At 37.3% G+C, this 14,756-nt stretch overlaps 1 protein-coding gene across 1 annotated transcript; it reads right to left on the bottom strand.

The window, feature by feature from the left end:
- Positions 1-5,175: 5,175 nt before the first annotated feature.
- Positions 5,176-13,806, bottom strand: c9 (complement component 9). Its single transcript, XM_030150518.1, has 10 exons — positions 13,705-13,806; positions 13,439-13,586; positions 13,209-13,350; positions 10,992-11,130; positions 10,649-10,870; positions 9,869-10,109; positions 7,719-7,862; positions 7,405-7,580; positions 6,462-6,696; positions 5,176-5,452 (listed from the first exon to the last, which is right to left on the bottom strand). Exons 1-10 carry the CDS (start codon positions 13,804-13,806, stop codon positions 5,295-5,297), a joined length of 1,707 nt encoding a protein of 568 aa, XP_030006378.1. The 3' UTR covers positions 5,176-5,294.
- Between the last annotated feature and the right edge of the window lie 950 nt (positions 13,807-14,756).

Here is a 14,756-nt window from a genome sequence, read left to right as displayed (position 1 = left end):
TTAATCACTATAATCATTTTAACAAGCGATGCTTTTCTTAGAAGAACTAATAAGAAAAAATAATTACATATATGACATGCATGTTAAGTCTTATTTAAATTAGAGGTAGATGTAGAGATTTTCAGATGACACAAGATAGATTTTAGGATTTCAATAACACACGTATAAGGTTATTCGAGTCACTGACAGCAGGGTCTGTTCTGGGTACATGCGTCTGTTTACATGCTTGTGACTCAAAAGCCAGTGTCCCCTCCTTCACTTGTGACAATGGGCCCTGAAACCATTGATGGCAGCCATGTTGCTTTTCAAGGAAAAGAGATGGGCCCTCCAACCAATTGATTGGAAGAGAAGTCGAGTGGCACCTCTATTATGGAGATGCAAAATACACAATGGTGCATCAGGACAATGTGGGGGCACTTCATTCACTCTGTTCTTCTGTCACCCTTTTCATGGAGTGGGGGTGCGTGAGGAGACAGCTCTCCCTGAGGAGGACAGAGGAGTTATGTGAGAAAGTTCAGCCTTACAGCGCAGCCCAAACCACTGCCTGCACTGTTCACACTGCAACTATTGCTCACATGTGACATTTAGTTTTGTAGCTGTGAACTGTTAGACAGCACGCTCTAATGTTTTGCTCAAAGCTGTGATTGTAATGTTGTTGAATAGAAAATTACAACTTGTCACCAAACAGTCGTAGATACAATGATGAGATGAGAACCCAAATGATAAATCCTACATCTGTCAAAAGAGAAGTAAAAGGCTGCCACTGCCGCTTTAAGAGAGCGGGCCTCCAGCTCCAACCATTAATAATTGTAATGCCTTTTTATTATTGTTGAGGATAATGCAGGGATGAGAGTCATATGGGGGCCCCAGACCATACTTTGCCCCGCAATGGTTTCAATTAACTTTTGGCACCAGAAGAAAATAGGAATGTTGTGTTTTATTCCCATGCCGAAACAGAAAAGAGTCAACTGGGGCTTTTGGTTCAGGGACCAGAACCTCATTAAAATTGCCTCATCATAACTCAAGCTGCTGCTTGGCCAACCTCTGCCACGCCTCAAATCCTCTGTCCCCTGTGTTACACTAAGGAAAAGCAAACAGGCAGACTTAGTTTGGATACATTTTGCACACAGTATTCTGTTGGACCAGTGATGATTTGGAGGGTTTTTTTTTCTACTTTTCCTACAATTTATTACTATCTGCTACTACTAAATGTGTTCAATCCATACAATTATTATATTGCAGTATCAAAAACTAATCTACAGCAGAATCAAGTCCACTTTCGATTTCCTTTTTCCAGTATTTTGGCATCAGCGGCATCAAATAATTTTCGGTGTCTTTGCAAAACATTTCCGAGACAGTCCAGACATTTCTTTTCCTGTTCAGCCTATTTTGAAAGTCTCAGTTGCTGAATGAAGGGAACAGCTTCCACTGATGTCGGCCTTATGTGAACCCAAAGCAGTACAAAAAAAGATGAAGTAGAGAAGCAGGTTGTAAATGGAGAAGTCACTATACGGCACTAGCAAAACACACGGTTAGACTAATGCACTTAAAGTCTCAAACATTTAGAAACATATGGGATGCAGTTCTGTTTTCATCAAAAATAAACAAACTTAGCAAAAGCAAAGTGAAGTGAATAAACCCCAGTGACCCATGATAATTGGATGGTAGGGGGAGGAAGGGAGAACTCTGGGCTTTAGAGAGGTGGGAAAGGTGGAGGAGGGGTTGATTTATGATTGAGGGTTAATGGGGGAAGGGGCTTTTTTGGGAAAGGGGCTGAGTTGGGTTGAATGTCAGGGATTTTAAGCCTCTGTGAATAATGATGCAAAGAGGGAATATTTAATCAACCAATCAGGTAGGCTTTCTCGATATGGGACGACTGGATAGGAGTTTTCCTTTGGTTTCCTCCCCTGCAGCCACAGAACAGTGGTGCAAAAGTTTTCAGGGAGGGGTGGGGAGGGTGTATGTGCAGGGGGGAGACACAAAACATAGCTGACAAGGGGCATAACTTCATTTGCACGGTGCTGGGACAGCTGTGTGGAGTAATCTGCCGTAGCAAGTCTCTAAAACTTCAATGCCTCGAATGACCCAGGAAGGCGGGGAGGGGGCAACTCCAACTGTGTCCAGGCATTTAGGAGTGAGAGGGGGCTCCTTTCACACCCTTCCAAGGGCTTTTGTTCAGAAATATCCCTTACCTTTTCTTCACTCAATGCACGGACTTTATGTTTATGAGATGAGACAACAATAGGTTGCATTTTGAAAGCGGATTTAAATACATTTTCTCAGTTTTCTCAGAATTAACTGTTTTCTCATATGTTTCCTCGAGTTTTTTTCAAGGAATTTGACGAGATTTGGAAACAATCTAAGTATTTTATGTCTGTGGAGAATTGCAAATCTAAACAGTTTAATGTAATAATAAAAGTTTCCCACCAGATGTAGATTTGAGCACTCAGTGGAAATTGTTCCATTTGTTTAATTTCTGTCGACTATAGTGCATTTTTTGTGTCTTTATTGTAAACTGTGCATGTATCTAGGCTTGTATTTGTACTGTCAGCTTGGTAATACTGTTATTCTGTTTATTCTCTTCAAACATTGTATTTTTGTTCTGCTTTGTCATATAATAAGAAACAAATGCAGCTCTAAATGCATGGTTTAACAGGTTTTTACATGTCGGATTAGTTTGGGAGCAAATATAAGTAAAAAAGAGAACTGCGTAGTCTATTGGGGACCAGAGGTTCATTATTTTCTGCTAACAGCTCTGCTAAAGACTGAAGAAAGAACAAAACATTTTAGCCTAAGATAATGGTCTGAGGCTTTGTTGCTGTCCGGAGTGAATGGGGTCTCCCTGGAGCTCAATAAGGTCCCAAAGTTTTACTCCATTATGCTGACATCCTGAAGGCCAGGGGCCACCACCCCCAGTGGTTCCTTCTCAAGTATGCATTCATCACCCCCCCCACCCGCAACACACAGACACTTGCAAATATCCCAAAGAATAAGATGGAGAAATTCATAAGTTGGAGGAAACACCCAAATCCTGCCTGTATGGTTAATGTTACACTCACATTAACAGAACTGCAAAGAATTTATTTAAGAAGTTGGTTAAAGTAAACAGAAGTGAAACAGTGCTTCTACCCATGCCTGCCCCCCCTCAACTCAGTTCGATGCACATTCCTAAATATTGTGCAAGTCTATAGGGGTGTGCTCACTGCTGTCTCACTCACCCACTGTTTGCTTAACAAGGCCGACTCTGGCACGAGGATCTGCACTCATGCCTGATGTCTTGGCGCTCAACGACTGAGTATAAATCCACAAGCAAACACAAAAATCAAAGGCAGTTAAGCTAAGCAAATAAGACAGTGATCCGTTTTGCCTATTGTGAGAGTAAATCCTCAAACATTAAAGCTAAACCTGATGGTAATGATTTTGTAAAAGGCACAGAAATCACACAACAAACGCTTTTTTTGTGTGTGTGTGTGTGTGAAACAAAAGGCCACAGTTGGAACATTAGAGCTCCTTCTCACACAAAGTACAATTATTTGGCATTTGATACTATGTAAATATAAATATATACTTCTATTTCCATAAGGCAGCAGGTGTAGCTGCTTATTACTGTTACTATTCACATACTCTCACATATATCTCATTTCTCACTGCAAAAATCTAACTCTTACCAAGTGTATTTTTCTCATTTCTTGTTCAAATATCTCATCACACTTAAAATAAGACATAATCACCTAAAGAGTAACTTTTGAGTGAGATATAAGAACTTATTTGTAGACAATAGATATTGAAAATCTTATTTCAAGAAATCTTACCAAGATAATTTTCACTTGTTCCATTGGCAGATTTTTTTTTGCTTGAATTAAGTTAAAAAAAAAAAAAAAATCTTGAATTAAGCAAAAAAAAAAAAAAGTTGAATTAAGCAAAAAAAAAAAAAATCTTGAATCAAGCAAAAAAAATCTGCCAATGGAACAAATGAAAATTATCTTGGTAAGATTTGTTGAAATAAGATTTTCAAGATCTATTGTCTAAAAATAAGTCCTTATATCTCACTTACAAGTTACTCTTCAGGTGATTATGTCCTATTTTAAGTATGATGAGATATTTGGACTAGAAATGAGAAAAATACACTTAGTAAGATTTTGATTTTTGCAGTGCTCTATATCAGATACATAGTTTTTTTTGCTTTCATGTGACTAAAATGTAACCTTCACAAAGGTGGCAGGACCATATACAAACAGCTGGATTGTAAAGCAAGAACACTGCATAAAAGGACATTGTAAATTTTTACAGCCAGACAACATGATTAATGTTAGGATTTTTAATTGTCCTGTTAAATAAATGAACAGTTGTTTACTATATCTAAGTGCGTGCTTTGTTCCCCATGTGGTTTTCATTGACAGTAATGAGCAGCTGCCTCTGTTGTCCCAAACTTCTTCCAAAAAAAAGTACAATTAATAAAGACTGTTATGTGCATGTAGTGTTAATGTACATATCAGGAGGCCTTCCAGTACATTAAACAACAACTACGAATGATTTTCTTTATGTAGTGTTTATGTCCGACACATTTCATCTCTGACCTCTGACACCCTGCTGTCTTTATTCACCCCGTCCCCTCAGTGACGACTTGTGCTCATCTGGTTCTCATTTGCACTGAAAACCCAGCTGGAATGTACATTTAAATTATTAGCCCATAAATACATACCTCAGCAAACTCTATTTTATGTGAACTGAAGCTGAAAGACACAGCAGTGTTTGCTGACAAAAAAGAAATGTTCTTTTGGATTTCAGTGTAAGTCTTTTAAATAATATATGTTCTTGTTCTGTCTTATTCTCAGATGTCAAAGAAGGAATGCTTTATGAATACTGCAAAGATGTAATAAACACAGGAAAGACAAGAGGCTTCTACTGATAAATTGCAAATGTTAGTGTGCAGACAGTGTTTTTGAGATTAAGGAGATGAATTTACATAATACTTGTTTTGTGATTGCTAGTGTTTAAGGAGGATTGTATGTCAATAAATGTAAAAAAAAAAAAAAAAAAAAAATACAGTAAAAATGTTTGTTTTCATCATTATTATTTTTTAATTCTGATACTATTACCTAATGTACTCTACAAAAACACCCACAAACATCAAACAAATTGCATTTTAACAAATTGCAGTATCCACCACCAACCTGAAGATGGCTCTGTTTTCCTTATTAATCACACTGAAGTTTTGATGCTGAGTTTTATCACAGCCTGTACAGTATGTGTGTTAAGTGTGTGTGTCAGAGAAAGAGAAGGGTTTATATTTGTTAACAGCGCTCTTCACTTCTGCTGTCTCCTCTGCAAGAAGCATCACGGAGCCCGTCTGTGTTACAGCTCCGTGTCCTGGAGCGTCTCTCATTACTACAGCTGGACCAGCTGGACCAGCATGACCAGTTCCCTTCCTGGGTTGTGGTCGGCCTCGTACCTGTAAGACATTATTCCATTTAATGTAGTGAAGAATGGTGGCACATACAAGGCATCTTAAAGAATGAAAAAAATGACAGGAGAAAAAAAAAAGTAATAGGAAGTTTTTTTGTTTGTTTTTTCAAGAAGACCACAAAGTGAGAAATATAGCAATGTGCAGGGTCAAGAAGGTAATGCATCTCAGGTGTTTCCTATTTAAAAAAAAAATATATATATATATATATAAGAAAAAAGGATTTTCAGTCACTTCTGTGCAAAATGTGAATGTTACTCAATTTTGCATAGTTTGTAAAACACATTTTTAGAGTTGTAGACCCCATTTCAACCCTGTTTTTTAGTCACACGTGCCAAGTTTGTTTGGTGATTCACAGATTCACACAAGCCACCAGTGGGCTACATCTGGGTGGGGTTTGCTGAAATAGTGTTCTTTTACATACAGTTGTGGAAAAAATTATTAGACCATCCCTTGTTTTCTTCGATTTCCTGTTCATTTTAATGCCTGGTACAACTAAAGGTACATTTGTTTGGACAAAAATAATGAGAACAACAAAAACAGCTCATAACAGTGTAATTTCAGAGCTGATATCTGGACATTTTCCATGTTTTTCTTGATAATAACCAAAATCACTTCAGTTCTTACATCAATATCTGTGGCATTGAACTGACAAAAACAGTGCTTTTAGACATTGCATGTTTTCTTTTCTGTCTGTTTTAGTCACATGATACACACAGGAGTTAGTACTTGATTGCATAACCATTGTTTTTGATGATTTTTGATGGTCTGATAATTTTTTCAGCGACTGTATCACTGTCTGTTGCTCTGGATTAGGAAATATTTAAGATGAATTGGAGATGATAATATTGGCACAAAATGGAGTAGGGTTCAAGTTTTTTTTTTTGTAAATGTATACCTACTTTGCAGACTGCAGGAGTCATGTCATGTACAGTAAAAATGTCCTTTTGTGATGCATTTTTGTTGTTGTTGTTTTTTAACTCCATCGTTCACTTACCTGGGTTTTTAGCTCTGTCACCTTTGTAATTCTGACAGGCCATGCCTTCAAACAGGTGTGTGCACAGACAAAGACACTTCCCATCCAGCAATGCCAGAGTACCCCCATTCTGACAAGGCTTACACTTGCAGACGTTGTACTCGGCCACATAGTCTGCTGTGGCCTGCCTCAGGTTTGCCATCCTGGCGCTGGCATCAGGCATATCCACAGGAATTAGCATATAGATGGGCTCTGACTGTGACAAACAACAAAACGTGTACATCGTTTCAGTCTGTGGAACATACTGAAAGGGAATACTTTCTTTCACCTGCTTTATATCTTTTTACCTGCTAAAGGTTTGTCTTTCATTTCACCCATAAAGACTCAGTACTACTTTCATGGCAGTTCCCAAATAATTTTTTCTCTCTGTTTAACCTTTCTTAAGCAATTTATCATCATTTATTGTAATATTATCTTCTTTATTGTGCATTTTTTGAGTGAAAATCAGATATTTTCCTATATTGAAATCACTGATCATGTAGATGTTCATAAAAGCGCAGATTAAAGTTGAGGGTTATTAAATCAGAAATAGAGAAAACTGAAGAAAAAGTGACTTTTTCTGTGAAATCTCTCATTAACTGAACATAAACCCAGTGTGTCCATCCACCGTCATTGATCCAACTCCATGGGTTTTAGCGGTGAATCAATGTTGAAGAAGATGATGGTGTTTCCACATTCACTACGGAGCCTTTGAACGTCCAAATGGGTCATATCTGATGACCATGAAAAGATGACAAACTGTATTTTATACCAATTATTTACATTTATTGATAGGATTAGTGGATCAACAGGTATTAAATATTTTAGATCAGTGGATGGTTTTGGTCGACAGTGGAGTTTTGGGTCTTTATGGGTTAAAAACAAAAGTGAGACAGAAATTTGGTGACACTGGTACAAATCTCACCTCACTTTGAATCAGTGCGGGGGCATCAGCGATGCTCCGGGCCCAATTCTGATACGTATCAAGGTCCATCACACCGTCCCTGTTTAATTTCGCTCTCATGGTAACAGCACTTTCCAGAGTACCTCCTTTGACTGATGTCATCACCTTATCTACCAGTGCTTTTCCTTCAGTCTGGTCTGTGAAGCAGCAGATGATTATTTCAGTGACATTCTTAAACTCATTTTAATAAAACACTTGCATTAAAGAACAGTATCTACCCATCTACCTATACGTTTGAATCACCAGTGTGAGTAAATAAAAGAGAAGAAACAGACCTTGGCTTTTTAAGGTGATGTTATCACAGTCACCAATTTTCAAGGGGACATCTGGCATGACATTTGTGGGTTCTTTCGTCTTCTGGTCAGGGTTTAGTGAGATGCCTAATTTGACACATTCTTGGACTTTTCTCTCTGTAATCTCTGAAAGAATCAAGAAACTGTGAGATGAGAACATGAGTCATGTCACCTTTTGTTCACTTACAATATATAAAAACAGGGATGCACTGACACTCCGTATTGACTTATCTCCATATGGTTGCGGAAAAAATTATTAGACCACCCTTGTTTTCTTCAATTTCTCATTCATTTTAATGCCTAAAGGTACATTTGTTTGGACAAATATAATGAGAACAACAAAAATAGCTCATGAGAGTTTAATTTCAGAGCTGATATCCAACCATTTTCCATGTTTTCTTGATAATAACCAAAATCACTTCAGTTCTTACATCAGTATCTATGACATTGTACTGCCAAAAACAGTGCTTTTAGGCATTCCATGTTTCCTTTTCTGTCTGTTTTAGTCACATGATACACACAGGAGTTAGTACTTGATTGCATAACCATTGTTTTTGATGACTTTTGATGGCCTAATCATTTTTTCGTGTCTGTATAAGGTGACTTTCACTAAAGGCAGTGGCCAATGTTTATGTTCTTCAGTCATTTTGACTTAAGGCCTGAATTTGTGCTCATCAAAAATGAGTGGTTTAATGGGGGATGAATGATTATTTAAAAAAAAAAAAATTTTCCTTAGCTACATTGACACTGCAGAGAGCAGTGACCTAAATCTAACTTTTTTGCCCATATGTGACCTATATCTGATTTTTTAAATGACAGTCTGAACAGCACAAATTTGATTTTTTTCAAATCACATCCAGGCCACCTTCATACATAGTATAAATCAGATACGCATTTCATTCGACTTTTACATCACTGAAATGCGACAGATGTCACAATTCTACACTGGAGGAGGCAGGACCCAGCAAAATCCAGTGTCTACTTCAGAACCATAGACTGTTCACACATGAGTCTGATGGTGTCACATTTAAATTATAATGTGAACGATGCAAAAATATCAGATTTCAGCAAAAATCTGAATTGAGCTTTTAGACCTGCAGTGTGAACGTAACCAACGACATCAACCAAATTGTTATTTTAACCCTCATTTTGTATTCAAACCCTTTTGCGTTACAGGGCCTGTACCAAGTCATTTAGTTTTTTGGTTTTAATAACCTTTATTGATAGTCAGAATCAGGAGAAACTCATTCAGGAAAAGCTAAAGTTTAATCTGGTTCATTTAAAGTCACAAATTTGAATTTCATTAGCATAATAGCATAATTGCCCCGAGTCATATTTTTTTTCAGGTCATAGCCAACAATAAACTAGAAGCACTCGGAGAGCGCAGACCTCCGCCAAGGCCGATCAGTGCCCCCCCCCCCCCCCCCCCCCCCAATCACCACCAAAATTGTATTGTTTGTTCCTTGTGCCAGTTTCAACATTTCCTGAAATTTTCGTCCAAATCTGTCCATAACTTTTTGAGTTATCTTGCACACGGACAGACAAACCAATGCCGGCAAAAACATAACCTCCTTGGCGGAGGTAAAAATGATGATTCAGTGTAAAGAGAGTAAACTTATGTAGATCATAATTAGGCTAAAACTATGACTTAGGTCATAATGCTATGAGGTTAACAATTTGTTTTGTCTAAGAGTGGATGAATTTACCAGATTTTTTTTTTTTTTTTTTTTTGTCAAGTTATAGCCATTTATTGACTCAAATTTGGACATGTTGATGATGCTGTATATCTGCTATAATCAGTGTCTGTTGTTCTGTTGCTGAGGATTAGAAAATGAGGGCTTGAGGACATTCATCACTCATAAGAGGTACCCATGGATAGCTGAGAAACTCCTTTGTCTGACTTTTTACCCAATATGTGTTGGATAAATAATTAAAAAGTTATCAAACATACTACATAACAACATAACATAAAAAACATACATAACCATGTAAACGCAGACACCAGTCTTGATCTAAGAGGGTTAAACTTCAATATTTTCATACTCAGTGCATCCCTACTGGCAAGGAAAAGGAAAAGCCACCTTTGAATGGAAAACTAATCAAATGTGAAGAGCTACTCAATGGACACGTACTTTTTTCCCTGATGGAGTCCTGGTTGAGAACATATATCAGCTCATATTCACCACCAGACGTCCCACTTTTGGTGTAGTGGGTTCCGTAGTCTTCAAGGAAGGCAAAGTAAATACCCTTCTCATACTCCACAGGCAACGACCTGACATGGTGAAGGAATTCATCGGCCACTTGGAGCTCATGGGAACGCAGCCTGTATGTACTCAGCTGGACTTTTCCCTTTACCCGCATAAAGCTTTTGTTCTGAGTGTGACAGACATGAATATTACAAACTATACATACAGATAGTGTATCTTTTATTACCCCGCCCCCTGCAGGGGAGGCAAGGGGTGTTGTTTTTGGTTCAGGTTGTTTTTATTGCTTGTTTCTTTCTTAACACTCTAGCAGCAAAACGATTGGTTAAATTCATATCAAATTGGGGTTATAGATTGCCAGTGACCCAGAATAGATCTTAATACATTTTGGGAAAAGCAGGTCAAAATAAAAAAATTTTATGAATTTTTCAAATATTTTTTTCACCATTTACTTATAATGGGCAAAATTTCAAATGTCTGTAGCAGCAAAACTATTGGTTGAATTCATACCAAATTTGGTTTATAGATTGCCAGTGACCCAGAATCAGTTTGGTTACATTTTGTGAAAGTAAGTCAAAATTCAATTTTTTATAAGAATTTTTAATTTTTTTTCCTCCCATTTACTTATAATTGGCAAAATTTCAAATGTCTACACAAACATCCATTTTGTTTCAATTTACTTCAAACTCGGCACATTTGGACACGTACCTGAACACTGGTGTACTCTGTGACCTCCTTAATCATGGTTTTTTTCTCATATTCGTGGTCAACTTTCGCTTTAGTGGTGGTGTTGGACATGGATGGCTCAGTTAGATCCATTTTGAAGGAAAATCCAACATTGATTTTAAACGATTTATCCCTCAATATTTCCTTCAGAAGGCTATGTGTATCATCATAGATTTCCCTGGAAACAGTTTGATCCACTTGAGTCTTGAAAAACGGAGAATAATTATATTATGGGAGGAGAGAATATGCAGAATATATTTATAATAATTTTACTCAAATATGCACAAAATCACATGCCGTAAGTAGCAGAGAAGATATTTCTAACCTCATAGTTGAAAACACCGATATTCCAGGGAATCCTCTCAGTGTTTCCATTGTTTGGGTTCCTTTTTACATTGCACCTTCCCCTGAAGAAATCATTGTTGAAGGGGTTCATTCGAGGATCTGAACCCAAGAGGTTGATTCTGGGATAAAGATACAGGATTAGGTCTGTTAGAGGGAATAAGAATAAGTTTGTCTCCAGCAGAAACATAGAAATATTAATGTTCATTTGGAGTCAGATTTTTGGCCTCTGATAAATGAAAAATGAACATCCAATAAGCCTCTAATCTAGTTCATTCACCAATAATGTCAAGGTCTTTATCTGACTGTAACTTTGTGTATTTGTGTCTTTTAAATGAGCATCTAATGATCAATCAGTCTGACAAGAGTTCAGTGGACAAAGTTCAAAGGTCAAGGTTGCTCTAACCTCACGTCTCACATACAATATATACAGATACAGATCAACTTTATTTATCCCAAGGGGGACATGAATTTTTACATCAACCCAAGAAAAAAAAGAAAACCAAACAAAAACAAAGCCAGCAATCACCAGCCTATTAGTAATCAGATTAAGGTGTTGATTAAGGATCCTTTGCATGGATCTGAAGATATATCTACTTGAAAAAGACTTTTGATCAATACCTTGAGTGATTTTTGTCTAATTTTTCATAAATGTTCACTTTGACTTAAAGGTGAACTGATTAGATTGGCCAAAGGTCAAAGGTCAAGCTCACTGTAGCGTCACTAAACACATTTTTGACCATAACTACTATTAACTGAGAGAAGTGCAAGAACAGATTATGATGCAAGGACAGTGGACACATCTGACTGAACTTACAGCTCCCTTCATTGATAAGTAAGTGATGCAAAATTTTTTTTTGTTTTGTTTTGTTTTTTTTACATATTTTTCATCACCATAAAGAGCCCTGTAAATGATTACTGCCCCCCCACCAACAAAAAAAAAAAAAAAACAAATAATAAAAATAATTCCACACTTCCTCATGGCATTGTTTCAGTTAGTGTAATTAGTGCCACCTGAAGCAACCAGTGATTTTGTTTTACTTTCACATAAATGGATCAGTGGTTCATTGTGGTAATAAAAGCCTCCTATTTTTGTATACAAATCGTGATCATCTCGTTGTTTGCAGTTAACCCATAAAGACCCAGTGCTACCTTTGTGGCAGTTCCCAAATGAATTTTTCTCTCTATTTTAACCTTTCTTAGGTGATTTATTGCCATTTATTGTATTTTCCTATATTTAATTCACTGGTCATGTAGATGTTCATAAAACCTCAGAGTAAATTCAATGGTTATAATATCAAATAATAAAAACTGAAGAAAAAAGCAACTTTTTCACTAAAATCTGTCATTAACTGAATATAAATCAAGTATCAATCCACTGTCTTTGATCCAACTCCATGGGTTTTACTGGTGAACCAATGTTGTAGAAGATGATGATATCTCCACTGTAACTACGGAGCCTCTGAACGTCCAAATGGGTCATATCTGATGATGATGAAAAGATGACAAACTGTATTTTACATCAATTTTTTACATGGATTGATAGGATTAATGGATCAACATGGATTCACGGTTTATATCAGTAGATGATTTTGGTAGGTGGTGAATGTTTGGGTCTTTATGGGTTAATATCTATTGATCCATTAATCCTATCAATACATGTGAATAATTAGTGTAAAATGCAGTTTGTCATCTTTTCATGGTCATCAGATGCGACCCATTTGGACGTTCAGAGGCTCTGTAGTGAACGTGGAAACACTGTCATCTTCTACAACATCGATTCACTAGTAAAACCCATGGAGTTGGATCAATGACAGTGGATGGAGACACTGGGTTTAAGTTCAGTTAATGATAGATTTTGCCGAAAAAGTCACTTTTTCTTCAGTTTTCTCAACTTTAATCTGAGTTTTTGTGAACATCTACATGACTAGTCAATTAAATGTTAATGTTAATGTCAGTGTTAAATAAAGGAAAATCCCTGATTTTCACCGAAAAAACACAAAATACAGAAGACAATATTTCAATAAATGGTGATAAACCACTTAAGAAAGGTTAAATATAAAGGAAAAATTCATTTGGGAACTACCACAAATGTCACACTGGGTCCTCACGGATTAAACAGATCAGTCGATGGTTTTGGTCAGTGGTGGTTGTTTGGGTCTTTATGGGTTAAAACAGATTGCACTCGACTTGGACTCACCCGTATCCTGCTGTCCTGCTTTGCTCATTGGTATCCAGGACTCTTGAACCACAGGGAGGTCGTTCCGGATCACAGTCTTCATCTGATCCATCCTCACAGTCATAGTCCCCGTTGCACTGGAACCTTTTGTTGATGCAAGAGCCTGAATGTGAAAGGAGAGTTTAAATGAAAATAGCCGACAGTACGTGTGTTTAAATGTGCTGTATGTGTGTTAAAACAAGCTGTTCTACCTGACTCGCACTGGAACTCTGCCTCGGAGCAAACTGGAGGTTGTCGGTCACAAACGACATCTGTTACACAGAACTCTCTGTCCCCTACAGATCCTTGGCAGGACTCACCTCCAAACTGGCCAAAAACCTCTATAGCTCGAGAACGCCTCTGAGGATCACAAATCATATCACACTTTGTTAATAACTTCCAGATTGTCATTTAGCAGCTTCCAAGGTACTGTGATTATAGCGAGTCTGGTTTTCTAACGGTCAGTTTTTGGGCTTACACGTGTTTTTGTACAAGGATCACATGAACCCCACTCTGACCAGGGGCTCCAAACACAGTCCACTGCTGGTGGGTCAGGAAGCTCCACTCCCCTGAAATACATATTTTAGGAAATGCAATAAAGTGTGCCTGCTGTACCCAAATCCAACTTGCGTATGTTTAAATGAAACAGGAAATACATACATTCCTTCTCCAAGCATTACCACAGTAAGACAGAGGGCACAGAAGCCGAGCTGGAGAGCAACCTTAGTCCTCATTCTGAAGATGTCAAATCTGAACAAGGGAATAGCGTCAGTCTCAGTATTTAATCTTTTCACCACCAGTCTGTCAATGATTATCCAGCTGAAGAAGAGCCATGATGTTGTTGTCATCAAATCAATAGTTGGGATTTCACTTCCAGTCATATTGATTCAGGGCTGGAAAGTTCTGAACTTAAGCATCAGAATGAAAACACTCTCAGTCACACAGTTCATACATTTTGTTCTTTAAAGTGTCAGTTAAACCTCCTACAACAGAAACTAAAGTGTTGATTCATTTTGTCACATGCTGTTCTCTTAGTCACATACATATTCATACAAATGATTTATAAATCTCAATCCAATATAATAGAAATATAATCATATAGATTTATTGCTTAAGAAAGACTTATATTTGCCTGAGGTGTTCTGAGGTGTTCCATGACAGTAAATACTGCACCTATGTCAGTACGTCCTGCTACTTAATGTAAGAAATGTAACAAAAGATTAACTTAATGAGTTTCAGTAATTATAAACACCAAAATAGTCAAATAATATTACTGACTGACACTGCAGAAATCACATTCAGGAGTGTGTTTGGTGTGTTTTGGGATTGAAGAACCACATGCCAACACGTATAACTCACTTTTTAATGTGAAACAGTGAACTAGTGGCCAGTTAGATCATTCAACCTCAAAATTATAGAAAGCTAGATATTATATAAGTTTGAAGCTAAGAGATTTTTTCCTTTCCTCTCTTTTTTTCCGCAAGTTCAGAGACCGGAATAAAGATTGGTTTATTCTGTAACTGTAAAAAG

The sequence above is a fragment of the Sphaeramia orbicularis genome, chromosome 12 (assembly GCF_902148855.1).
Source record: "Sphaeramia orbicularis chromosome 12, fSphaOr1.1, whole genome shotgun sequence".
In the NCBI taxonomy this organism is placed as follows: domain Eukaryota; kingdom Metazoa; phylum Chordata; class Actinopteri; order Kurtiformes; family Apogonidae; genus Sphaeramia; species Sphaeramia orbicularis.
This window is presented reverse-complemented; position numbering and strand designations above follow the sequence as displayed.

Coding starts and splice junctions, on each gene's coding strand:
- c9 (XM_030150518.1), bottom strand. CDS start 13,806: ATGTATTTCAGGGGAGTGGAGCTTCCTGACCCACCAGCAGTGGACTGT. Junction 11,131..13,208: donor AGCAGGACAGCAGGATACGG/GTGAGTCCAAGT, acceptor TCTTTATCCCAG/AATCAACCTCTTGGGTTCAG. Junction 7,863..9,868: donor GGACTCCATCAGGGAAAAAA/GTACGTGTCCAT, acceptor TGATTCTTTCAG/AGATTACAGAGAGAAAAGTC.